This window comes from Gymnogyps californianus, chromosome 17 (genome assembly GCF_018139145.2).
Source record: "Gymnogyps californianus isolate 813 chromosome 17, ASM1813914v2, whole genome shotgun sequence".
In the NCBI taxonomy this organism is placed as follows: domain Eukaryota; kingdom Metazoa; phylum Chordata; class Aves; order Accipitriformes; family Cathartidae; genus Gymnogyps; species Gymnogyps californianus.
Window position 1 is genome coordinate 591,927 of NC_059487.1, and position 25,899 is coordinate 617,825.

The 25,899-nt window shown below is 48.5% G+C and overlaps 1 protein-coding gene across 1 annotated transcript in view; it reads right to left on the reverse strand.

The window, feature by feature from the left end:
- Nucleotides 1-826: 826 nt before the first annotated feature.
- The window catches only part of NDRG3 (NDRG family member 3), a 64,157-nt gene continuing 39,084 nt past the window's right edge, over nucleotides 827-25,899 (reverse strand). Inside the window, 14 exon segments of the mRNA XM_050907238.1 lie at nucleotides 827-2,390; nucleotides 4,794-4,845; nucleotides 4,938-4,973; nucleotides 5,664-5,711; nucleotides 7,157-7,208; nucleotides 8,870-8,935; nucleotides 9,336-9,439; nucleotides 10,637-10,693; nucleotides 11,251-11,337; nucleotides 12,986-13,046; nucleotides 13,375-13,437; nucleotides 13,949-13,964; nucleotides 13,967-14,068; nucleotides 14,759-14,864. Of these exon segments, the coding sequence (XP_050763195.1) occupies nucleotides 2,212-2,390; nucleotides 4,794-4,845; nucleotides 4,938-4,973; nucleotides 5,664-5,711; nucleotides 7,157-7,208; nucleotides 8,870-8,935; nucleotides 9,336-9,439; nucleotides 10,637-10,693; nucleotides 11,251-11,337; nucleotides 12,986-13,046; nucleotides 13,375-13,437; nucleotides 13,949-13,964; nucleotides 13,967-14,068; nucleotides 14,759-14,864 (1,029 nt within the window). The 3' untranslated portion in view covers nucleotides 827-2,211.

Sequence of the window (25,899 nt, forward strand, 5' to 3'; positions counted from 1 at the left end):
CTGGCCGATTTTTCCCATTTCTCACCTTTCATTCAGTTTGTGATTCATGAGAACACTTTGTCTCACGTCCTGCAATGACCTTCCCAAAGGTCTTCAGGAAGTCAAAGCACGAGGCTGCAGGAGCCCACCCCGTGGGCCTGACAGCAAGACGGGGACTGATCTGTGACCAACAGTTCAACGCCTCTTCAGTCCCAGCTAGCTTTCTGTGAAAGTCAAGACGACAGACATCTGAAACTTGAGAGCAAAAGCTGGATCTGCAAAGCAGAAGATGAAGAAACGGTTGTGTTAAACGACCGGCTGCTGCGCGTTGCTCCACCTGCGCCTGGCCGTGGCGCAGGGGGCAGACGTGGGAGCAGAACTCACGCTGCCTACCAAACAGCCCTCTGCCTTGTCGTGCCACGACAACTGCCTTGTCACAGGGTTCACAGGTTAACTTTGTGTTAGAGCCCTAAAACACGCCGGTGCAGAGCACTGTTCACCAGGGAAGGCAGCTCCTAGCGCTCGCCTTCGTTTGGAGGCAATTCTTGGCGGCATGCCGTTTTTGCAGCAAAATCATCGTTTAGTCTCCACTCTGTCAAAGGTGGAAGTTTCTTTTTGCATTTTCGCAGAAGCCAGCGCTCCAGCACCTTTAGACAGCCTCTTCCAGGGGACGCGGGGCCACCCGACCGCGCTGCTCCCGCACGGCCGCAAGGACGCCTCTGGCAAGACGTGGCCAGTGCTACCGCTTCCATGGGAGAGAGTTTGCCTCACCTCAGGAGACACCAGAACTGGCAAAACCGGCCGGGGTGTGGGGTTGTGCCAAGAGAAACAACACGAGCACACAGGGTAACAATGAAACTCAGTTATAGCTTTATTTAATAACTGGTACAAAGTCCCCCTCAGGCAGAGCCTCCCAGTCCCATTCCCTACCTGAAATGGAGCAGAACATGAGCGTGACCCTCGGAGGAGCTGGCTCCCAGCGAGTCAGGACTGCTCAACAGTTAAGAAAGGATGTTTTGCTCATCTATTGAGACCTGTAGTACCCTGACCACTCATCCCTTTTCTCCCATTAACAGCCAGACCCTGGCACGCAGCAGGCATTTGCCTCCCACCCTCTGTGACCCAGCCAGATGTAAAAAGGCAGCAGCATTGAGAATTCCACGAAGACAGTAAATAGTGCCTGCACAGAGGCATTCACTGCTCACACTTCTGACCCGACTCACACGACCGTGCGTCTGCCGGCCGCCATTTACATTCACGGGTATTTCCTGAGCCTCAGTTAATACCCTGCGCAGACACCCTGCCTGGGGCTGGCAGCAGGGGGAAGCAGAGCTGGCAGTGCAGGAGATTCCTGGATCTCCACCTGGCAAGGGGCCCTGCTGCCCGTTTCACAGCCTACTTGATGTTAAAGATTCACCTGTGCCAGGGTAGAACAGCGACTAGGTGTTAACTGCATCTGGCCCTTTTACAGGAGAGGCGGAGGGTCAGCAGGGGCGGTCTGGAAGCCAGGGCTGCTGTAGTTTAATCCCTTGTACTCGGTTAATAGTGCACCTCGGTTAGTGTAAGTTTACTTGTTAATTGCTTTGCCCTTTCAGGAGGCTCGGGTAAGAAATCGCTCTGCTCCTTCTTAACACACATACAGAGATGAGACCAAGACAGTATTTCTGACCATTTGTTTTCCCCATGGCTGCCTGGCATGCCAAGAGTCCTGGGAACACAAAGACCTTCTGGTGGGTTCTGCACTCCAGGCACAGCTCTGCCAAAGAGCATCGCCTGCTCCAGCACCTGGAGTTTCACATCATCATGGTCTTGCTTTCCCACGTCCCACAGATGCCATACCAACTGCACCACAAGGGTCCTTTAGCAGAAGCACAACTAGAAAGCAATTCTAAACCTCACAAAGCCACAGAAATTATATTTAAATGAACAGGGGAGACAACGGCTGTCATCTGGATTGATACACAGCACAGACAGGAGATGGTATCAGCATGTACAGTAACGTGACTTACTAAGACCGCGGAATGTTAATGAGTTTTAAAGAGGCTCTGATGCCAAGGGCATACAGAAAGGACCAAAGTAATGCCAAGTACAGACTACCAAGGAGGTGGCAGCTCAGATGGGCATGCACAAGTTAGAGAGAACAGTTAATGCCATGTTGGATGAAATGCTAGATTCTGAGTGGGTTCAGTGGGGGCGAGCGGAGTTGTCTGAATCCAGAAGAGGGGCTCCTGCCTAACAGGATACTTCCATGGTTTGAGGTGCATCCTGGAGGTCAATTCCTTCTGGGGTTCCAGCACTTCCTTCACCATGGTTGCTAGTATGAGACCGGCTGCGGGCGCTCTCGCCAGAGCCCACGCTAGAGGAGGAGTGAGTACGGGAGCGCATCAGCCTGGTCATACTAGCTGCTGGCACTGCAAGAAAGAACAAGCGTGGGACTTAGAAAAGGAGGAAGTTCCTAGAGCAAGTATCACAGGCACTCAGATATGTGTCAGTGGGTAAGCACAAAAAGAGCTATACCCTCAGGAAGAAAACTCACTCTTCACTGCCAAAATTAAGTCTTTGCACGTCTAAAGCAAGATGTTTAAGGCCCAATTTCAAAAGGTCCAAGGTGAGCAAATGCCAGAAGTAACTGATCATTTGCAAGTGCAGTCATGGTGAGTGTCTGTGCAAACCAAGGCAGCTGTTGTACAGATGACCTTTTGAAAGTCAGTCTCGTCACTCTAGAAAACCACAGAGCTGAAGTCATGCAACAATCAACAAAATATAAATGAAAGGTGAAAAACCATAGCATACACGTCGTACAATGGATCAGCCTAGCCCGCAGCAGGCCAGCAGGACATGCCGAGACAGAGCAATGCACCCGAAGAATCATTCAACTCAGTACACAGACTTGGGCCGAGGCGGTTGCACAGTTGAAGGTACCTGACTCAGTGCTTAGGTGGCTGAGCTGCACATAAGGGACTGGAAACAACATGAGACAAGGAAAGGGATGAATACAGGAAAGAGCCAATTAGTTGCGGCGTGTGACTAGCAGCTGCACTGCTCCTGGGATCCCCAGCTACTTGCCCTTCCACTCCCAGCTCACACACTGCGCTGAAAGCTCCCAACATTTGTGAAAACAGCTGCTAATGAGCATCTCAGGGAGATGTGAAGCTGACTCAAAAATCCATCAGGGCCAGATCTCTTCAGTGCCTTTAGCTGGAAATGGCAATGTACCTGGCGACCCTACCTCCCCACTGTACACACCACAACTGCTCAACAGAGATGTCATCTTCCTATGGCGGGAAAACTGGGGTATACTCTGTAACTCCAGATAGGGAACAGAAATTCATGTCTTTCCTTGAGTTGACAGCATCAGATGCCTGCTACAAGCCTCCTGCAAGACATTACCTTCCACCTGCACAGCAGGTCCAACTGTTTTAGCCAATGTGCAGAAGGCACAAGAATAGCTGTTGAGGAACTGGCTTGGCCATTTCTAGAAATGGCAAGCTGCTGATTTGCTCCTCTCTTGTCCTCCCCAAGAGAGGAGGCCTTGCTGGCCAAGCTCAGCAGTGCCAATACAGTCTTGCCCACCAAAGCTGGGAAAACCATTCTGGGACTAGCTACTAATTTTGGAAGTAGAAAATTACCCCCTGTCCTTCCCCAGTGCTGCGCATCCTATTTGCAAGAGATTTGACCCCCAAAGTGCTGCTGAAGTCTTTGCTCCAATGACAGCACTTGCTGACTTTACTACCACCAGGAACACAGGAGACATGAACATTGAAATGCTCTCAGGCTGTGAGGCTGAGGGAGCCTCCTCTGCAGGACCAGGCCCTTCTGGCCAGCCTTGGAGAACACGATTGTCCTACTACGTTCACGTCAACTACACTTAGCTCTAAGGAAAAGGACAGCTTCTTCTGAGCCCTGACGCCCATGAGTTGGCAAAGAACTTCTGGCCGTGTGGAGACCATTGGGAGTGTCACAGCTGCCACGGTGGCCATGCTTAGTGGTTAACCAGCCACATGAACCAACCCCTCCCATAACTCCAGCTTCTGAGGGTTTATCATCCACAGAAGGGAACTCCTAGCCCTAGCAAGACAGAGCTGTGCCTAGGTGCTTGCAATGGAGACAGAGTTGCTTTAGTGCACTGAGGAGCCCTTCTCCTGAAGTCCCCCAGTCTCTGGAGTACCGAGGGCAGGGGAGCTGGTCAGCTGTCAGCCTGACCCACTCAGGAGACAATGTCTTCTGCCTCCAAGCACAAGGAGGAAGCCACGGGGCAAGGCATGCACTGGATCAAAGCAGAACTCCCTCTGGGCTCCCCGGGTGTCTCAGAAGTCACCCAGCTCTCTGTTCTGCCATTAGAGGGTTTCATTCTGAGATAGCGCTTACCCCTGGTGAGAGTCTGAAAGAAATAGGTATGTCTGAGGAGAAAGGAAAGAGCTCTCATGTACCCATCACACCCGTGAGGCTGTACTGCTAACTCCTTCCCCTCCGGAGAAGGTATGCGCAGAAGATTTCAGAAGATTTACTGTTCTTGGGAGCACGCTTTTCTGGACTGGCACAAAGATGGACTCACAAGGTTTTACCAACACCAGCAACCAAAAAGGGGTCACCGCTCCAGCTGCAGTGTGGATTAAACACACGTCAGGGAACAACATTGGTTTGCTAAGGCTTGTTAGCACACTAGTTGATTTTCCAGCGTGGATGGATCTCCTGGCAACCACACTAACTCACGGGTGGGGACACAGATGCCAATGGGCTCAGATGGACCAGAAAGGCTGAGTTCCCTTCACAACAACCCCGCTCCAAACCACAAAATTGTGTTTGCCACTTACTGTAGCCCATTCCCTGCACAAAGTACTTGAAGGCTTCAGTCAGCTTGCCAGGCTGTGGAAACAGAAAGCGCGGCTTTAGTGCGAGCAGAGCAAGGGGCTCTGTACAACCCAAATGCCGTGGGAGAGCCGAGAGGCGTTTCTCACCTGAACCACCTGGGGCAGGCCCCCGCAGTCGGCCATCTGCAACAGGAAACAAAAGGGAGGTTGAACCCTCCTTCCCGCCCCAGGAGGACAACCCCAGAACCACGCCAGTGCTGCCCACCCCACCGGGGCGGATGGCACCAGGCTGCACTGCTACATGAGGAACACTTCTACCATCTTGTCTCTAAAGCCGAAGCAAGGCCTGGTGCTAAGTCTTCCGGGAGCCTGTTGCTGAAGGAACCCAGCGCCTTGGAGGCCACATTACCAAGCGATCGCAGGCCATACTCTAGAAGCCCAGGAGTAACCCTCCATCGTCCCGGCTCCTCCTGCCACTCTTCCCAAACCTGTCACTTTGCACTTCTATACAGCAGCTGTCTGGCACACTGCAGAGCCATAGGTGAGGATGGGAAGCACTGGTATAAAGCCAGAAAAAGTGATGTTGCTGCTGGCAGAGAGCAGGGTGGAGGCAGGGCACCTCTGCTAACTCTCAGCAGGTCTTCCCTGCCGGTTGAAGATAACAGAGAAGTGGCCATAAAGCAGGGATTCAGGGACCCCGTGACGAATTCTTCTCTCCCAAGTCTAGCTCCACACAGGAGAGAACACAGCCCTGAATGACTGTCCACAAACTTCTTAAAGCTAAATGTATGGAAGGCAAAATTCTAAGTGGAGCTGGCCTCAGCAAAAATAATGTCTTTGTGCAGGCTGGAATGATTCTGGAGCGGCACTCACCTTCAGAAGGGTAGTTTTGGTTGGGTCAAGACGTGAATTGCATTCAACCTAAAATAAAAGGAGGAAAGAGGGACATGATATCACACAGAAAACTTGAAGAGTCAGATATAAAATGCAGGGCAGCTGCACCAGAGGCAGTGGCTGTCTTCAGCAATGGGAGCTTCTCCGGGGCCAAGAAGGACTGAGCAAGAAAGCAGAGAGCATGTAGGAAGAGAACAAGGAATGAAAGATGCAGGGAGGAAAGGCAGGTGTTCCCATCCAAGGGGACCTCATGGTGACAGAATGTCACTGTCCTGAGATGCGGCCGTGACTTCAAGGGAAATCACCCCCTGGTTTTGGGGATGCACCATGAAACCCTGGAGTACCTTCTAGGCTCTGACAGCAAGACTGGGAGGGAAGGAGACCTCTGTGCAGTGCAGCATGGAAGGAGATCACTCAATACCCTGGCCAGACAAGGAGGCCACGGCCACCTCTTCTCTGTAAGGCTGCTGCAAAAAGGGAATAGGTGGGGGCCCTACAAGAAAAGCAACCCCAGCAGGGCTTATCATGATTATCAGGATTATCAGGATTATCATGAGCTGGGAACCTGGGCAGCGAGACAGACAAGTCAAGACCCAGAAGACCCTATCCTGTCCCCCAGCTGTGGCTGGGAAGCAATGAGAATCCTCAGGGATAGTATCCAAGCAAAGTCAAAACTTGCAGAATGTCTCAGACTTCCAGACCAAACAAACTGATGAAAAGGCAACAGGCCATGACCCTGCAGCAGTTCTCCATGCACAGCTCCTAGGTCCAAGCTACTGCTTTAGGAGACTCTGACACTCTTCCACGGTTTCTTAAGACAACTGTGTTTGTTCACAAACCCCTTGTGGTCTCCCCACAATCACTGGCTGAAGGGGAGGAGCAACATCCACCACAACCACACTGCACTGTGCCATGCCCCATCTATAACTGCTGGGAGGGAAGTGGGTTATACGTGTCTGCAGAGAACAACAGGAAGGAGATGCTTGTAAGTGTTGCCTTACCTACGATGCAGTGCTTTTGCAGAGCTCTATGTGACTCCCCACCACAGGAATTGGAGTCACACTGCTTATTTTTAAACCCCAGGCAGCCTCAGTAAAACAGCAAGAGAACAGTAATTCATGACTTGAACTGAACTCCAGGCAGCAGCCTGGCAGAACTCAGGGAAAGATGCAAACTCCTGAAAGGGGTCCTCTGCGTCACTTGTCGAGCAAGATGCTTGGGCACAAGGACTTTTATTCAGATCCTGCCATCCTCACCTTAGAGCTGCCCTGCACGGCCATTAAGTCTCCTGAGCCTCGGCTCTCCCACTAGTGGCTGACAGGTCTCAATAGCTTGGGGACTAGAAAAGAGCTTGGGACAAAGACTTTCTGTGACTAGTTCTGGGCAAGCTGAAAGCACTGCTGGGTGAGGCAGGTTTGCTAAGTGATCTGTGGGGCTAATGTCGTGAGAGGAAAGAGATCACGTATACGTACCACTGCTTCCACGGCAGGTGAGTTGTCACCAACCACTAGCAAGGCAGGGCACCTGGTCAAAACCCAAAACAGAGATGTTACTCACAGCGCATCTATGGGATTTCTAAGAAGATTGAGCTCTGTGAACCAACAGCCTCATGAAAGGTTAACAACGCCCAGCAAAATCCTTACCTGCCACCACACCATGGCATTTCGTTGCACCAAAACATCCACCAGGACTTGCACACGCACCCATACTGTCCCCTCCACACACACCAACTGCCACTACTGTTGCACACGTGTTAAAAGATGTGCCTAGGGCTGGGAGAAACACCATCCCAGGCTGCAAAAGGGAGCGTGCTCTCTGAAATGAACGCCTGTTAGGAATTTAAGAATAACCACATCCAACAGAGTTGAATGCTTCTGAGGCTGGCTACTGCTCAGTGCTGTATTTTGGTTTGGATTTTAGAACGAAACACAAAAGATGTCGGGGAATATACTGAAAAATGTCACAATATCGAAGTCTCCGTTGGCAAATCTGTGCCTTCATATCCATTTTTATATGTATTGTAATTCTAGAAGAACAATTAACATTCAATGTGGAAAACACACACAGGAGGTCACTGACCAAGTGGCTGTGAATTTACACTATTCATTTACAGATCAAGGAAAGAAGGGGTGGCTAGAGGCCCCACTTTTGTGTGTTGACTAGATGACAAAAATTAGACTAGAGAGGCTGTGAGCCACAGATCCCAGAGCCAGTGGAGTACCACCTCTAAGGAGACAGAGGATCTATATGCAAGTCTACTGGCACAGAGATCCACCCTTCCACAAGAAATATTTTAAGGGTCTGCAGATCCCTGTGAGTCACTTGAATGGACAGACAGTGCTCTGTGGCTTACAGCTGCCTGCATGACAGAGAGCAGCACGATTGGCTTTGCCTGGAGACCAAGCAGGGAAATCCACCTCTTTTAGGTTAGCCAATATCTAGAGGGTTTGGCTGTGGATGCCTAAAACATTCCTGGGACTGGGAGGAGCAGAAGTCCACACAATTTCCAAGGAGCAAAGAGCAGAGCCTGGGCAGCAGTCTCTAGCCCAGCCCAGGCACCCTGCCTCAGCACTGCTATTCGCAGGCTTCATGTGCTCTACACATTGGAGATAATTTGCCCCTTTTGCTTTCTTGCTAGGAATCTGAAAATTTACTTGTACTTCCCCTGTGCTGATTATCACTAGTTCTCCAGTGCCTGTACCTTCTCAGCTGTACCCTGCACAGACTATCCCCTCCCAGATGAAAGAGTCACCGCCAAGGTGGGAAAACACCACTGCATTCTCTGCATTCAGAACCCACTGCCATCTCGGGGAGAATTGTGCAGGTAACTTTTTTCGGAAAGGTGGGGGAAGGCAGTCAGTGGCAACAAACAAAAACCTGCCTCCCTAATTTTTCATGCAAAACAACCAAACTAACAGCTCAGCAAGTACAGTGACTGCTGGGTGGATACACTTATTCCTCTGACCCTGCCTTCTGGAGAATCTCAGTGTGTTCTTAATGAAAGGGCTTCCAGACCCCACTCTGCCCCACTCTAGCTGACAGCACTGCACCACAGCCTGGGACTGTCTTGAACCGTCTTCCCAGCACTCGGGCTTGTGGGGTTCTTGCTGAGAAGCAGCAACAGCTTTTCTGCTGAAGGGACTGCACAGTAAGTAACTGAGACAGGCTGATTCAGAGCAACTTACTTGAGTGTTTTTGCAGTATTTTCATTGATGCCAAGAACTGGTCTCTCAATTTCCAGGTCTCTACGGCTGAAAGACAAAACAGAACAATTCTCCATCAAATCAGCAGAGGAAACTGGTTATCGTGGCAGCATACAAAATCCAACCAGGACTGCTGGCTCCAGCACCCAGGCAACAGGTTATCACTCCCTGTGTCATGCCATGCGCAGGAGCCCCAGCAGCCACTGCCAGAAAACAGGATCCATGCTCTCATGGCAAGCTTGCTGTGTGCCTAGAGAGATGATCTACTGAGGTGTCAAAGGGTCATCCAGGCATGAGGGCTGAGCTTGGCTCAGGATAATGGCTGAAGACTAGGCTTAGGACAAAGGCTCATATGACATAAAATCCAATAGAATAATACATATGGCGGCAAATCTACTGAGCAGGGAAGCTACGGGAGCAATCTAGCAGGCAAAAAGGTATCCTGTACCTGTTGTATGAGGTGAGGAACAGCTGAAGGTTATCCTGGTTAATGTCCTGCGCGATATGAAGCCTGTATGTTTGGATCAAATCTAGATTTGCCTGCAGTTCCTCCTGTACAAAAGCAGAAGAATTGAAAGACAGGGAACATCATCTTTTTCACAAGAAATGATACTCATAAAAATACTGAAGCATTAAACTGCCTCCATACACATCATTCCCCTGTGAACAATAACACAGAGGGCAGCGACTCCAGAATGCATTAGTACCTAGGCTACATGAAGTGTTTCTGTGACATGACTGTTACGTGCCGTACTTTGGTAATGTGACTACACTTTTACAAATGGCAGTGCACGTGCTGCTGCAGGAGTACAAAGGTATATTGAGATGGGATAAGTTAGCTCCTGAGCCTCAGTAATGCTTATACAGATACAAATTGCTCTCTTTTAGGAAGGTCTTCCGCTTCCGCTTAATGTTAAAGAAGGAAAGCTTTATAGGTAAGCCCCAAGATTGGGACCAAAGGAAAATTTAATCCCAACACCCAGTTCTACAAGGAAACTACATTCCAATGAGAGCTAGAGAGAGACAGAGAGAAAAGGGAATGCAAGGAAGCACTGCATATAATGAAGGGGCCTGAAAGCAGGGAGAGAACAGCATGTGCTCTAAGCAGGAGGAAGCTACGCGACTCCTTCCAGTGCCGATGCGTGTTGTTGCAGGAGGGCTTCAGGTCAGGGACTGATCTGCTGCATATCATATATAGTGTGCATGAGGCACAGACCCTTTCAGTTGCCCAGTAAGCTTGCTGGTTGGGAGCCAGCAAATCCCAAAAAGAAAGCATTGCTGTATCCAAAGTTTTCAGGAGGGGCTGGTTTGGCTCTGCTGAAACTGAAGGGGAACACGAAAAGCAGAATGCAGCAGTTCAACATCTGGACACATACATTATCCCACTGTCAACTCCCAGTTGATCTGTGCTCTACCCACAGCCCAAATGCTTCCATGCTGGCTACAGAGAACCAGCTGCCACTTGTTTGTGCAGACAGTTGCCTGGGCACTACAAAGATAGGAATTCTAGCACTAGTGTGTGGGACGCTACTTCCTTAACATGTCTGGAGACAGTTAGGGCAAGCGTGAGGATGCGCATGCTCCCCGCAGCGTGCAAAGCCCTGATGCGAGCTTGACACACAGAGAAGATAGTACTATCTGTGGCAACCCTTGTTTGATGGACCAGAGCTATTTCAGAGCAGGTACATACAGAAGTTACAGCTCCATGTACAGTTGCACGGGCAACATTAACACCTACTGGGTACTTACATGGCCAAAATGATGCGCCAGGACAATATCCACTATGTTGGTTGTCCAGCCTGAAAACTGAAGAGTGACCATGAATGAGGAGGAGGGAGAGTAACTGGAAAATGCAGTTTCATTACAAATTTCAATGCAGCTGCTCAGAGTAAAGAAACTATTTAAGCGATGTAAGAAACAAAAGCCTGAAGCTTGGGATGGGCGTGCAAGGCTCCAAAGAAGCCTGTGCACACACAACACACAGCTCTCCAGAAACCTGGAACCCTGAATAACTGCAAGTAGCCAGAATAACAGAATAATTAAAAGATCCATTCAACCTCAGCCAAATGAAGCCTGCAAGCATGAGCACTAAATCAGAGGAAAGCCAAGTGCTCAACAGCCACTTATCTCCAAGCAGTTTACCAGGATTTCTCATTCACATATGATCACACCCACCCCTGCTCCTACGGTGGAGGCCGTACTACACCCAGACTGAGAATGCAGCAGGGACAGAAATGAGATTGTACAGTTTTTGCCATAAATTTTACCGACAAATTCCTGTACTCTGTCCTTTTTCTTCTCACTCTACACACTGCTCATTAAGCACTGTGGAGAAGAGATGTGCAGGGGAAGGAGACTCTCACCTTGGATGCTGCCCAGTCAATCCAGCCCTTTGCACATGGATCAACATTAATAAGAACGAGTCCTTCCACCAGGTCGGGGTGGCTGAGCTGTGGGGAGAGAGCACAGGCACACTCAGAAGGATGATTCAGCCCACATGTTGGTCAACAGCAGGTGCAGCAGCTGGAAAGCTTCTTGCAAAAGGAAGACAGAGTAAAATGAAGACTAAGTGGGGAGTTCCTTCTGTGCCGGGCAGCCAGTGGCCTTTTCAGAGCCTGGCCCAAAGCTGGCTCCCAGCCAGACCTTACTCGATTCAGCTGTTGGCACTGAGAGACTGACTGCTCACGCAGCGCCTGCAGCCTGAGCAGGCCTCGGCAGTGTCTTCTGGTGACCCACGCATCTGGTGCAGCCGCAGCTCCTGCTCAGGCTCCTGTGTATTACAGGGCTGTGAGCAGTGACTCTGCTCTAATCTGGCACCTCCAGGAAGGACCTGGACAAACTCCTGTGCCCGGAGAGCACCTCCTTCCACTCCTCAAGGAAGAGGCAGTCTCCCAGTGGAGATGTGGCAAAATGGCAAGATTTGGCAAATGGCACAGGAGTTGGTGCTGAGGCCCCACTGCCCCCCGAGCCCGCAGACACCCTTTCCCCTGCTCCAGCCTGGCATCCCCAGCACCCCACAGTTTACCTTGGGGGGGGGGTGGGGAGCACGGGTACAAAATACTTTGAGAACTGCTTACAAACACAAACCCAGCAATCTAACACAACCAGAGAACTTTGAGCTCTAGGCTCACTCCAAGGCTGAAATTTTACAGCAGCTCTTCTGCTCCATTGTATAGATTAGCACTGGTTAAGCAGAAGGAAACAACTCTGTCCTCAGCAGGAAACTGTCTGCAATCCAGGTAGCACGGCAAGGGCTTTCTGGCACTTCACTGAGCTGAGGACAAAGGCTTATTTGCATGATCTTCTTTTTAGCAAGACTGAAAACTACGCAAGATACAAAAGGCAAGGAACAGAGCAAACACCAGTGCCTCACACTGCCCCAGGCTCAACCCTAACTGGACAAAATGGGAAGCAGAGAACTGTTTGTAGGAGGGGCAGCTGCATGGTGAAGTGCCTTTAAGAAGCAATAATGGCCTAAATCATCGGCAACGCTCTGCACTCAACAACTTGAAGCAAACTTTACTGAGAATGTCAGATTTCTCTATTATTTTTTCTTAATACTATCTCTGAAAGACTCAGGCAAATTCCTGGGCTGCTAAACTATGTCCGCTGACTCCGCATGCTTATAAACACTCCACTAGAGAGAAATGTAGAAGTAAGTACGAAGATTAAGCTAGCACTCTCTTGTCAAAGAGTGGAGTGCAAAATCTACTTCCTTCCAGTGAAAAAGCACATTCCTCATCAGCGCTGGTACACAGCACATCACCAAATCAATCGTTTGATGTCACAAACACTGGAAACAGCATACAGTAATGCAGCCAGTCTTTGTGAAGACACGAGGCTGGATATTCCTAGCAGCCAGGATGGGCTCTGCTGACTCAAAGACATCACATTACCATCTTTCCACGTCTGGCATAGCTTCAGAGTAACCTTGGCGGCTCCCATTTAACCATCTGGATGCGAAGTAGCTCTCACATGGCTCCCTGCAGGTCTACTGTAATTACTGACTGCTACTTTGCCCGTGCCCCACAAATGGTCTGTTTGATCAGTGGAAGACCACAGCTCATACAAGTCACAAGGAAATGAAGAGATACTTACTGCACACCTGCTGAGGACATAAGCGCCAGCTCCCAGTCCAATCCCAATGAAGCTTTTCAGGCTGAAATATAGACATTTCACAATCAGCAAGGCTAACTTAAGCTCACAGCCAAAGCATCCCTAGAGGCAAAGCCTTTCCCCTCTCTGCATCCAGCTGTTTGCTTATGGTTCATTTTCAAAATGATCCAGCAATGATGCAGCAGCCATAAATTGTCTCATGCGGCAGACTGTTCCCAGCATAAGAAACAGACAGGGCTACACAGGTTAGGAGATGCTCAGGCCTCTTGGGACAACTCAGTGAGCATACCAGACGTTGCAAAGAGAGAGAGAGGTAGGTGCTGGAATGGCTGTATCCAGCTGGCTCACCCCGTTTCCTTTCAGAGACTTACTTCAGGTGCGTCAGAACAGCGGGTAGCATTTCAGCCAGTTCATCCATACTGGGATACTGGTACCTGAAAACCAAGAGAGACAGAAATCAAAGCACCTCCAAACACAGCTCAACAGAAGTTACCTTCCAGTTCTACCCAAGGTAGGACAATCAAGGAACATCTGACAGGCATTTTGCAACGATACTGTATATTCCAGCCAACTGCACGGATCCCACCCTCAGAGCAAGACTAACACAGAGCTGTGGTTTTTTGGGCAGTCAGACTTCTGTGGGAGGATGGACAGATGGAGCAAGGAATGCCAGCTAGACTGCAGTGTGCTGGGCTCATGCTCAAGTCAGAAAGCTGGTACCAGCACTCACCATTAGTGAGGGCTTTACCCATGCCTCAGTAATACAAGAGTCCCCTGAATGCCCCTTGGGAAGCGTCCTCGTATTCCCATTTCCTCTGCTCCTGAAAGCTGCCTCCCACTACACTCAGCCTGGCAGTCTCAGTCGGCTTAAACTGGGTGCTACCTCAGTCTAGACTGCAGTCCAGACCACATCTGGAACTACAAGGGTCTCTGCAGAGCTCTTACCCAGATGGGAATGGGGGGCTCCTTCCTGCTGGCCTGGTGCATCCACATGGCACACAGCAAAATGCTGAGTGATCTCTTGCATGTCTTCGAAGTTAAAGAATGAGTTAAAACAGGATTTGTCTACAACAACAAAAAAAAGGAATGAGACGTTTCCTGAAGTTTTATTGCGATCCACCCTCCAAACACCATGGCACACACCTGCTTGAGCCCAATCCCCCTGCTGCGTCTGCGAGGCAGTGGATGCTGGGTGATGCATGCTGCTGTGCCCCCTTGACTGCAACGCAGCAGCGAGTCCTAGCAAAGTAACTGCCACGACTGGAGGGCAGGCAGACAAACGACAGCCCAGCATGCATGCCCAGGAAAAGAGGCCCTTGCAGCACTTGGGTACTCACAGTACACACTGAGGAGCACCTGTGTGAACATAACACTACATGTTGGGTGGGAAGACATGTGGAAAGAGTAACTGAGCCCGCTAGAAACACAGCCTTGTAGAAGGGACTGGCTCACCGGCTCAGCATCCAGGGAACGGATGCCTTGTGGCAGCTTTATCACACAGTGCAAGAAGTCAGCTAGAGCACTATCATGTGGTGGGTGGACCTATTTCCACCTTTCCACCTTGGCCCTACCTTTCAAGGGCTGTTGGAATGGACAGGGGCGTGCCACATGCTCTCTCTCCTGCAGACCTTTATCTTTTTACCCTGGAATGACCTGTCTCATCTCAGCTCCAGGCCAGTCCTTCTGGTCCCCACACTCAAAAGCAAATACCACGAACAACCACTTTTTCAGGGTCCTGGGAATGCAAGGGCTTACGGTTGAGGCCAATGTCATGGTATGTGAGGATGACAGGTCTGTTCCCCTTGGGCGTGCCCCGCATGGTGACATGAACCACTCCAAAAGCTGTCTCAATGTCATGTTCCTGCAGAGAGAGAAGAAGGAGCCTCAGTGTTACATGTGCTGCCTGTGCTACAGGGAACCCTAACTAGAAGGCCAGCAGCAAGGGCCTCATCCACACTTTAACATTGCTCTCCTATCCACAGCTGGTGGCTCAGTACAGCTCTTGCAATCTGCAACCCTGTCAAATCTCTCTCCAATCACTGCCAAAAGCAGGTTGCTTTTGTACAGATCTGTGAAGGGTTTGGGGCTGTGTCTTCCTGTGACCAAGATCTCATTTCAGTGGCCTGTAGTGACGTTGCTGCACCGTAGCAGAAGCTGGGTGTCACGTGTCCATCTGTCTCTAGGGGTTCATTGCATCACGAATGCAGCTCCACTCCCACAGCCAAGCCCTCGCCCTCGCTCCCCAGCTGGCATCCCTCGCCCTCCAACCCACCAGCCCACGAGTCTCTTCTCAGTGTGCCTCCAACCCACACCCCTGGGAACCTCCTGTCTGCGGGCAAGCTGATGTGAGGGCACACAGCAACGTCCGAGAGGCTGGCAGCAGCCCCAGCCCCTGGGGACCATGTACCAGAGCTTTTTGGAAACAGCACGACAACACAGAGTAGGCAGATGGCTGGGACAGCAGAGACCCAAGCTCTGCAGATCCAGTCACTGGCTGCCTGGGAGGTTGCAGGGGAGCCGGTAGCAGCTTTTCCTTTCAACAGCATTAAAAATGAAAGATACAGATCCACACGTACCTGTTCTCCCAGGCTACCTGTCTACTGCAGCCCCACCTCGGCCATTTGGCCAAGAGCCCACCAGACCTTGACCACACTGCTGCATTAATGTTCGCTGACCTGTCACCCCAGGGAAGGCTGAGCGCTGGGCCTTAACCGAACACTTTTTTCCCCCTGCTACCAGGTTTGGTAACATGACAGTAAAACACCCTTAGGATCCTCCAGCAGCTGGCACAGATACAGGAGGTTATGCCGGTTTCCAGCTGGGTATCAGTGGAGCAGTTTCACGACCTGTTTCATGATTATTTGCCAGCAAAACTATGTGTCTTTTCCCAAGCAAAATATTGAGGGCTTTTTGCACTGCACCTTGCATAACAGAGCAAGAGGACCGTGAGGCCTCTGGGTACCTCTCCAATACTTGTCCAGTGCAGAGACAGAAGCCACAACCTCACAATGACAAACACAGAAGTGCCCACAAAGTTGTCTGAGTTGAACTAAAATAGCTGCAAACACATTTAGACAAACACTGATCTGGGATAACTACGACTTTGGAAAAGCTGCGGAGATGGCAGTAAGGCTGGGTACACAACGTCATCTGTAACTCCTTTCTCTCATCTACAGAAATCAAAGGAGAGACATGCTCTGACTTACAGACACTGTGAAAAGCACCAATTATTTTCTTGGTATTAAAAAAATAATAGGGAATAGCTTAGGGAATAGCCTCATGGTTCAGCCTGAAGACAGGACATTGCAACGTCAAAAATGTTTTTTACTAGTTTACACAAAGCATGTGAATTTTTCTTTTTAAACAGTAATTTCCAACAACCTGAAAGTGATTAGACCAAATACAGGACAGGTCAGAGTACCTGGCTTGCAGCACATCAGAAATGCACCTCGCCCCTCCTTTCTGGGCATTCCCAAGGGCTGGCTGTGGGTGAGACTGATTTAGTCCTTGCAGTGAAAGATCTTCCTCCCCCGGCTGTACTTCTTTTCGGGGGCTCCAGAGCTTCTCCCCTTCCCCCAGAAGTGTGGCAACAGGGGCTGGGTTTTACTTGGACGAAGCTGTCGCATTGTGCACGTGGAGAAGCTGGAGTACCTACAAAGCAGCAGTGACCTGCCTGCACTAGAGGCGGGCAAGAGAATAAGGCAGGTGAGGTTATCCAGCCTGATGCTCACCTGGCTCCCTTTTCCTTAGGAGGGGGCGGTGGGCCAAGGCATCCTGTGCAGGTAGGAAACGACTAGTCCATGTGTGCAAAGTGAGCCTGGGTCCATGCAGCAGGACTACCTGCCCTTGCAGCAACGGTGCACAAGGAAGCCCAGGGTGCAGCCTCCGTCTCCTGAGCCTCCGGAAAACCACCAGGCTCTGCCCCTTGCCCGTCTTCTCAGCTCTCTGTGCTGCTCTGCTAAGCTGGGCAAAGTTCTGTTTCGTACTGCAGCGGGACATGTTGTGCAGCCGTAGCAGTGGCCCTCATTTTAGTGTTCTCCAAGTTCGCAGGTGTTAACGAGTCCTTTAACAGAAGTGGCAACTTTTGGACGAGGCCAAGGGTGGTGACTGGCAGTGCACGTGATTGAAACGGCGAAGCACAGCAAACTCACGGAAGAGCCCAGTGAGCGCCAAAGCAGCTGGAGATTACAACCCCCAGCTGCGCTTCCCTACGCATCTGAGCTAACCAAGGGGTTGACTGCCATTAAAAGCAGGTCTCTCTGCCAGCTCTGGCAGTTGTTGGACTCTTTCATAAGCAGCTTTAACTCACTGACCTGGCAAGAAACTATCCAGCTGCCTTTTATCTTTTTTTAATCTTACTTTGTTAGATTTCTGCCAGGTCAGTGAGTTAAGATGCTCACAGAGAGGTCTGGCAAATGCTGGTTCTGGCTCAGAGCCCGAGGGGAGTGCATGGGGTAGCAGAAGAAATAACCCTGCCCTGAGCACGAGGTCGGTTAAACTGACTCACGTCTCATGAAACTGCACCTCCAGAGGGCTAGGGAGGGTTTTATAAGCAGCAGCAAAAGGTCGACTATCGAACAGAAGCAAAAAACCCAAACTGAGCCAACAGTGAGAAAAGCACAGAAATCAACAAAAGACCTGATGACATTAAAAAAGAGTCAGCAATACAGTGTCTTTTCTGGAATTACAGTCAAACTAACTGCTAAGGTCACATGTGCTGCCACTAGGTAGAATACTGGACAAGGTACTAGAAACAGAAACACCCACCTCTCTTCAGAGCTTTTGTTCAAGCACCTCAATGTGCTTCATATTGCAACACCCTGCATTTTTGTTTTCTGAAGTTGAGCTTGCGTCTTAGCTCTCTAGTAGGGAAGGAAAAGAGTTTCCTTGACCTAAAAACCAATCCTTGCTCTCCCGCTTACTTTGACTTTGCAGATTGTGTAAATTGCGATTTGGGGAAATGAGATATTTTGTCGAGAAGAGTTTTTTCATGTCACCACCGGGCACCAGCCCAATCTGAAGGGTACTCATCTCGCTACTCCTTTAATCACATTAGTGACTCAAATACAGGGAACGTTCACTGAAGATGGTAGCAACTTGAAAAATCCCATCTTTAACAAATCTCAGCGAGTAGCACTTTAAAAAATTTAAGACGCTAAATCTGCAAACTTCTTACTCTGCCCTGTACAGTGACAAAGCCTTAGACTGGGAGTGCTTAAGGTTATTTCTTTTTTCTCTTGCTAGTTCCCAGACAAGGTAGAAATCTTCCTCCTGGGAAGCAGCTTCCCTCCTCTGCTTCCTCTGGTTAAAGCCTTTTGCTTTTTGAAGGCTTTTCCCAAGCTCTACAAAGCAAGTAGCAGACACTACATTTGAGATAAGGGTTTCTACATTCACTTTTTTAGCTACACACTGCAACATCGTGCTGATCTGTTTCAAGATTACCTGGAGAGATAAGACTGAGTTTTACCCCTAGCTTCCCAACAGGTAATTCTATGTCCATTTTTCCAGTGAACTTTATTTTCTCTGAAACTTCGCCCTGTAGCTTTAGGGCTTTTATCTTGACCTATGATTGCAAAGGACAAAAACATTTTCAGACGTCACACAATTACAGCACACATGACTTCCCTGTCACCTGCTTTTCTCCAAAACAGCTCTCTCCCACATATCAAAGCCAAAGGACAGCATGAGGCAGATGCTTAATACAGAGCTTAGGTATCACGCTTAAGATGGCAACGACAGTCTCTACACTTGTAAGATACAACTGCTACCTTGAATTGGCCAAAAAAAAGTTATTATTTCATTACATCATTACTGGTTTACTACTCTTTCAAACATGGAGCAGAATAATCCAGTTACAATGGGTACCAGAGGACTCAGTGAGAGAACAGCAGCTTTGCAGGCTGCACCCTCTGCCCTTGCCAAACCTGCTTTCTTCACGTCCTTCTTGTAGATACACCTTCCCTGCCAGCCACCCAGCCAGGTGTCCTGCCTGTGTCACACTGCCTCCACAACCGCTGCCCACCCGCAATTCTGCCCATTGCTCATGTAGAAATGTAGTGTTGGGAAGTATCAGACACTTGTCATCTTTACTTCTCGGACACTGGCACGCTTTGTTTGTGGTCTCTGCTCAGGCCAGCTTTGACATATTGCAGCAGTGTAGCTGGAACAGAGATTCACGGATTGTTGCCTTGCAGCTGTCTAACTCCAGCTATGGTCTGAACACTGATCTGGTCGATGGTGCAGGGAAGCAGTGATAGGAGAAGGCAGGTGGAAAAGATGTGGCCAGGAGACAGCTAGATTTTAACAAATATGCAGTCTGCAAAATAAAGGAGATGAATGCAATAGAAGATGATGATCTGCAGTTGTGTTTTGAAAAGCTTGGTTAAAATCTAATTTTCACTTAGCGCCTGGAAACTTTATCAGAGGTTTCTCTGAAGAGATTTTATCTTCTGCCCTTATTTGTACAGTAGGTAAAAAATAAACAGCAGCTGCAGACAACCTGCTGTAAATGGGAACTCAACAGCAGAGGCAGCCTCGCTCTCGGCAGCCTGCTCTCGCTGGCCGTAGGCGCAAAGCTTGTGACACACACATGCCGAACAGCAGCGTGCTGCTGGGGAGACAGAGCAGAGGCACGAGTCCTGTGCACGCAGCTACTATTGATCAACTCAAATAAGCTGGGAACCATCGCTTCAACAACTAGCAGTTCCCTCAGGGCGTGGATGAGAAGAGCAATGATGGAGGAGGATGAGGAGGTATGGAGACCAGCTGCAGCTGGTCAGACCAAAGGTCCAGCTAGCCTCCTAGTTTGACTTTAAGAGCGTGTGCTTGTAGAAAAATAAAATAGAGCAAGTGTGTGGTGATACTTCCTCAAAGGCTTGCATCTTGTAACAGTTTCCCTTAATCTTCCCAACCTCCAACAACCCGTAGGTCAAAAGAGACTTCCTGAACTGGAGGTGTGGTCTTCACTTTGACTTTCTCTTCTGAGAACTGGGCAGTCACCCCCTGCTACCTATGCCTTTGGCATCTGCCTCACCCTGTGACCAGAAAAGCCAAAGCTTAACAACGTGCGGGGTGAAGAACCACTTCGTTCCCCACCTTGTATCTGCTGCTTTTGCATGAGATCCCCCAGTCCTTGGTTTGGAAGATGGAGAACAACTGATCTCATTTCCATAACCCACAGCAGTGACGACCTAACAGCTTGTTGCGATTCCCCTTCACATGCCCCTTTCTGGGCTGATGTTCTCTGGACTATCTGGCCACTCCTGGTACAGCAGCTTTTTTCTGACCATGCTGCTGTTCTCCAAAACTGCCCCGTCGTGCTTTGTCCTTTCTGAGACAAGGGGGCTGGCAGTACATCAAACACACGTGGGCGTGCTGTGGATTTACACGGTAGCACAATGAGGTTGCTTTGTTCTCTGTTCCTGATAAACAAGAATTGATTTGCCTTGTTGAAAGCCATGAGCCCTGAGCTGACATTTTCACTCATCTCTTGCAACGTTAAGGTCTTATGCCTCTGGGTTATCATCAGCCCTGAGCCTGCCCTTTTATATTCCACTGTAGGATGGTTTTACTCAATGTGCATCACACTTTATGTTTACCCAAAGGCAGATGAAGTTTGCCATTGCACCTTCCATCACTTTTTCCAGATCATTTAAGAGTAGATTAAGCAGCACAGGTCCCAACACAGATCTCTAAGGTGCTCCTCTAGTGATCTCAAACAACTGTGAAAATAATTGCTGGTTTTTTTCTCTTTTTTAACCAATATTGCATCCATGAAAGGACCTCTCCTCTGACTGCATGGTCACCTAAGTCCCTTAAGACATATGTCTTAGGACCCATTTTGGTAAAGGGTCTTGTCTTTTGGAAATCCAAGTAGGCTGCATCAACTGAATTTCCTTTGTTTACATGGTTACTGACTCCTTCAAAGAATTCCAACGGCTCTGCAGAGCAGGACTTCTTCCCTTTACAAAAACCACGTTGACCCTTTCCCAATATTTATCGTTGTAATTCATCCACTATACTCCTTGCTAGTTTTATCAGTCTGTCTGGTACAGCTCGTCAGTGAATTCCCAGAACCCCTCTGGGATCTGTTTTAAAAATTGTGTTACAGATGAAGCACTGCAGTCCTTGGGCACCACGGCAGCTTCAACAGAGGAGCGTAACCTCTCACTTAACAACTCCACTATTTCATCCTTAAAATCATTTAAAACTCCTGGGTTGATACATCCAGTCCTGGCAACTTGCTATAAAAGCATATATTTTATCTTTTTTACAGCCTCTGCAATAGGCACTGCGGTTTAAGGCAGGGTCTCTGCTGCTTCCCCACAAAGAGCATTCCAGCATGGTAACCTCTGTGAGCTGCTCTGTGGCAAGCTTGCATGCAGAAAAAATTAAATTTAGTTTTTCTGCTATGGCTAGATCTTCCCTGAGTCCTCCCTTCAGAGCCTGAGCAGTCAGTAGCACTCTCCAAACTCTCTCACGTGGTTCTATTTCTGATAGGTCTGAAATAGGACTGTTATTTTTTCCCCCCCTTTGCAAGCCATCTCTCAAAATCCCCTTTTGCCTGCTTTGTTCTGTTCATATATTTAATCTGCTAGAGTTTATAACCTTTTCCATTTTCTCCAGCTTTTTGAAAAATGCTTTTTTGTTTTCAATAGCCTCCATGCCCTTCTGTTTAGTCATGCTGGCTTCCCTGCACCGTTTCTCATGTCTGCTGTGATAGATGGTGGGCATTTGCTCTCTGCTTAGCTTATTTTCAATAAGCTTCTCCATTTCTGTGCAGTTCTTGTTTTGAACTTTGAGTGCAAAACCAGTGAAGTTTTCTACGGTTTGGGGTCTGGTTTTTTTTTTTTTCTTTTTCCCAAGAGTGTTGGTCTGGAGCACATTATGGTTCCCACCACAGAGCAGCTCTTTTGAAGACATTGTTTTGAACACGTTTCTCTGCCCTTCTCAGAATCACGTCAGTGATGGCTTCTCCTCCCTGGGGCTCCCTAACCTGTTGCTCCACAGAAGTTTGCAGCTAGAACGGAGTATTGGTGTCATGTCCCACAGCCACATCTGTCTAATTGACACAGGGCAGCTGAAGCTTCCTACCCTTGTCCTGCCTCCTAGCCTTGTAGCTTCTCTGATCACCATCTTGGGCACTCACTCACACAATTACAGACAAAACATAAGTTTCTTACTTAGGCCTGGGATTTCAGTCTAAGGAGAATGAAGTTATTCACTGACATTAGTTAGAGCCAAACCAGATCAACAAGCTTCCTTTAACATCCACCTGCATCCTCTACCACCACCTGCATCTACCCTCTCCTTCCTGTACGCTGTATCCAGGTATTAGTGTTCCACTGTCACTGTCCACCAAGAGGGACCTCAACTCTCTTCTGTGATCTCAGACAAGAATACAATAACCGCTGGCAGAAACAAAACAAAACTGAGATTTTGGGTGCAACTTCTTGTTACAGATTGGCTGACTTGATGATGAAGTGCTATTGAAAAGAGTGCTTCTCTCGTCCCTCTGCCCTGCCCCACGTCCAGTATGCTGATGGTCTCATGGAAACCTGTAACTGGGAGTGCAGGGCTTCGTTTGCTGTCCCACTACCTCGGGAAAGCAAAGCAACCGACCCTGCAGCCATAGGGTCTCTCATTCGGATGGGAGGTAAGCACTGCGAGTACACACACGGTGGCAGAGGCACTGACTTGCCTTAGCTATACTGTTAAGATATACTTTCAGGTAGGGGTTGGGCAGAAGAACAGTAGATACAGAAGACAGTAGCCAGAGAAAGGCCACCAATGCTACTGACCATCTCTGAAAGCCCTGTGATTTTTGCTATATGCTTTATGGTCCCAGCTCCTGAGAATCACTGCTCGTAGTCAAAGAGCCCTAGACTTTAGCAAATGAAATGTGTGTGAACCATAAAGGCTCAGACACTGGAAGGTGTCACAGCCCAACAGCAACTTTAAAACATTTGAGATTAAACACAAACAGGAACTGCTGGGAGGTATTCCTTGCTGGGGATTTGCAGGAGGTCAGACTAGACCGAGACATTATCCTATTTGGGCTTAACATCTTTGAATGATTCTTAAACTGAGGAGGAAAATACACCCCCAGCTATGACCGCCAAAGTCTACATTTACTGTGGGACTGATTATGGGAAGAAGTGGGCGCATGCACAGGTTCAAATGGGGGAACCATCTCTGACTGCCACCCTCTGCCGTTAGCCAGAAAGGGAAGCAATGACAGTGCCACGGACAGGTGCCACGGAAAACTTCCCATATTAAGAAAAACCATTTCTGAGTGAAGGAATGAGGCATCCAACAGCAGCTCCAGAGGTGCTAATGCCTTGAGCTCCAGAGACTCCCAGGCAGCAAACAAGTACCCGGGTGCCGAACTGCAGCAGTCCAAATTCCAGCCACGCTCCCTCAGCTCCAGGTCCGAGTGTGACCCAGAGCCTAAGTTTTAAAAGTTATTAAAGTCTGAAGTAAACCATTTGTTTCACAGTGGGAATGATTAATGATGAGAATTCATATTACCAGTGCTTTTCATGACTAATTTATTAAGCTTCTTTTTTGGCATTACCAGATGAGTTTTACTCCCAGTGTGAAGCTGCTCAAAGTTCAAAATTAATTCCCTGGAAAAACTGAGAATTGATTTAATTTGGAGACTGACAATCAAGAACACATCTGTGAAATCCCTTCAATTTATTTTTTTAATATTCAAATCTGGCAGAACACAGAGTAGCAAGGTGTCTGTTGCTCATATTTTGCTCAAGTTTGTCCAATGTCTGTACTAGTAGAGGGCTAAAACATCCCAAAAAGCCTTTCAGCTTAAGGACACTCAGGTCCTGGTTCACCTAAGGCAAAGAAAACTGCCACTGCTGCTTTGCTGTGAGGTAGAGGAGACGCAAATTATTCGGATCAGGTTTTCCCCTTTTTCAGTGATACTGTAGCTACAGCTATTATTTACTTTATGTCATCTTTGCCAGTCTTGGCAAAGGTGGAAAACAATTGCAGCATGGTCCTTGGGCAACTTATCACAGCTATTAAAAATGGAGAGATTAAAGTAGAGATTCCATTGTCTTGCTCTTTGCAACAGCTGCCCTCAAATTTCTACACGTTACTAAAACAACACCACAAACTATGCCTATAAGCTAAGAAAAAAATATTGTAAGACTGTAAAACATCACCATCTGGTAACTCTTACCATTACAGTTCCTCTGACCTTAATGCAGTTGGTAGGTAAGTGCTTACCACCTCCTCTCCGTGCAGAATTATTTTGGAAATAGTAGAGCTGAAGGAGACGGCTGCGTGGGAAGCAAGCCTAAATCAGATTTAAAGCAACATCTTGAACTAAATTATTCATTTCCATACAGAGCAGAAATTTATTAATAGAAAACACAATATGATCTATGCAAGCAGGCAATGGTTTCTAGTACTCTGGGTAATTGGATTAAGTCTTAAATTAGAGAAATGTTGGGTGAGAATCAAGAGCAGCAGAAGAACGTATGTAATCTGGTTACACAAACACAAAAGCATCAGGAGACAAAGGTGCTGCTGGGCTATCCCCAACCTGTTGTTGTATATACAAATAAGTGTTTGTGTGTTCCTGTTCCAAAGGCACATGATGCTGAAGGACAGACCTGGTGCGTACCTGTAACCCTTTCTAATGCTCTGTGTCAGCCAGGGAGAAATGGCAAGTCACCCCCAAAACACAGATTCTGCCAGAGAACAGATACTGGCTCTGCAGTCAAATGAACTGAAGTCAAGTGACCTACAACAGGAGTGCAGCTGACAGGTTGGGTTTGTGCTCCCAAATCAGAGATCACAAACTCCTACAACCACACAATATTGAGACCGATAAACAATTAATGACAACACCTACATGTCAGAGATGGAGCAAGATGTACTCCTCCATCTCCTGCCCTGACCATGTGTTACAAGAAGCAGTTAAAGCCACAATTTTCTTGCACTCCAGTCAAGTATCCAGTGTCATGAGCAAGGCACCCAGCACAGATTTAGGAATATGTGGTGCTTCTTACTCCTGCTCTGGGGGGTAAATCCCCCCTTCCCCAGCTAATGCAGGAAATTGGACCTGCCTAGATCTATAACAGTTCAGGGTGAATTAAGCCACTTGCAGATCAGCTCTCATCTGCCCAAGTCTGGCAGTGGGTTTTTTTTTTCCAGCACTCTGCACCACGATTTTGAGTCAGTCGAGTATCAGGTGGCAGCCTTCCCCATGGGCTGCAAATAGAACAGGTTGATGCCTCAAGCGTTCTTCCATCCCCTGGACAGTGGGCTCAAGGTGCCACAACCTGTAGACACACAGCCTTTGTAAACCTGAATCCTACAGAAGGAAGATTTGAATGTGCTAATACACAGGCAAGTCTAAAAATACTTTGTGTGACTGCTAGACCCCAGATCATCTTAACCCCTGAAGGCAACCTGGAAGATAAGCCAGGGGCCATGTTTCCAGCCAGGGACAGTCCACCTGCTGACATGATGTGCCAAACTACATTTCGGTATCTTGCTGAAGAGCATGAACATCTTAAAATCTCCTGAAGAAGAGAAAGCAGGGCCATGGTCTGTGTCTCCAAACCTTCAATGTCCCTGGGAACTAGAACTGAGTCTAACTGCATTGAGTTATAACTAGTATTGCAATTACTCATTAGCTGCTCCGAAATACCATTCATGGGCATTGCATAACGGATGGAAACAGATCAGTCACTGTTAGTGGAAAGGCACCATTCATTTTTCTGAAGGCAGGAAGGAGGCAAATCCCTTTCTCAACCTAAAGCGCATACATTTGCTTTGCTGTAAGAACTCACTGACAAGAACAAAAAAAGCACAGGAACTTCAAATACCACATCTGCATAATCAGCCTCTTTAGCATGCTGTTGTCA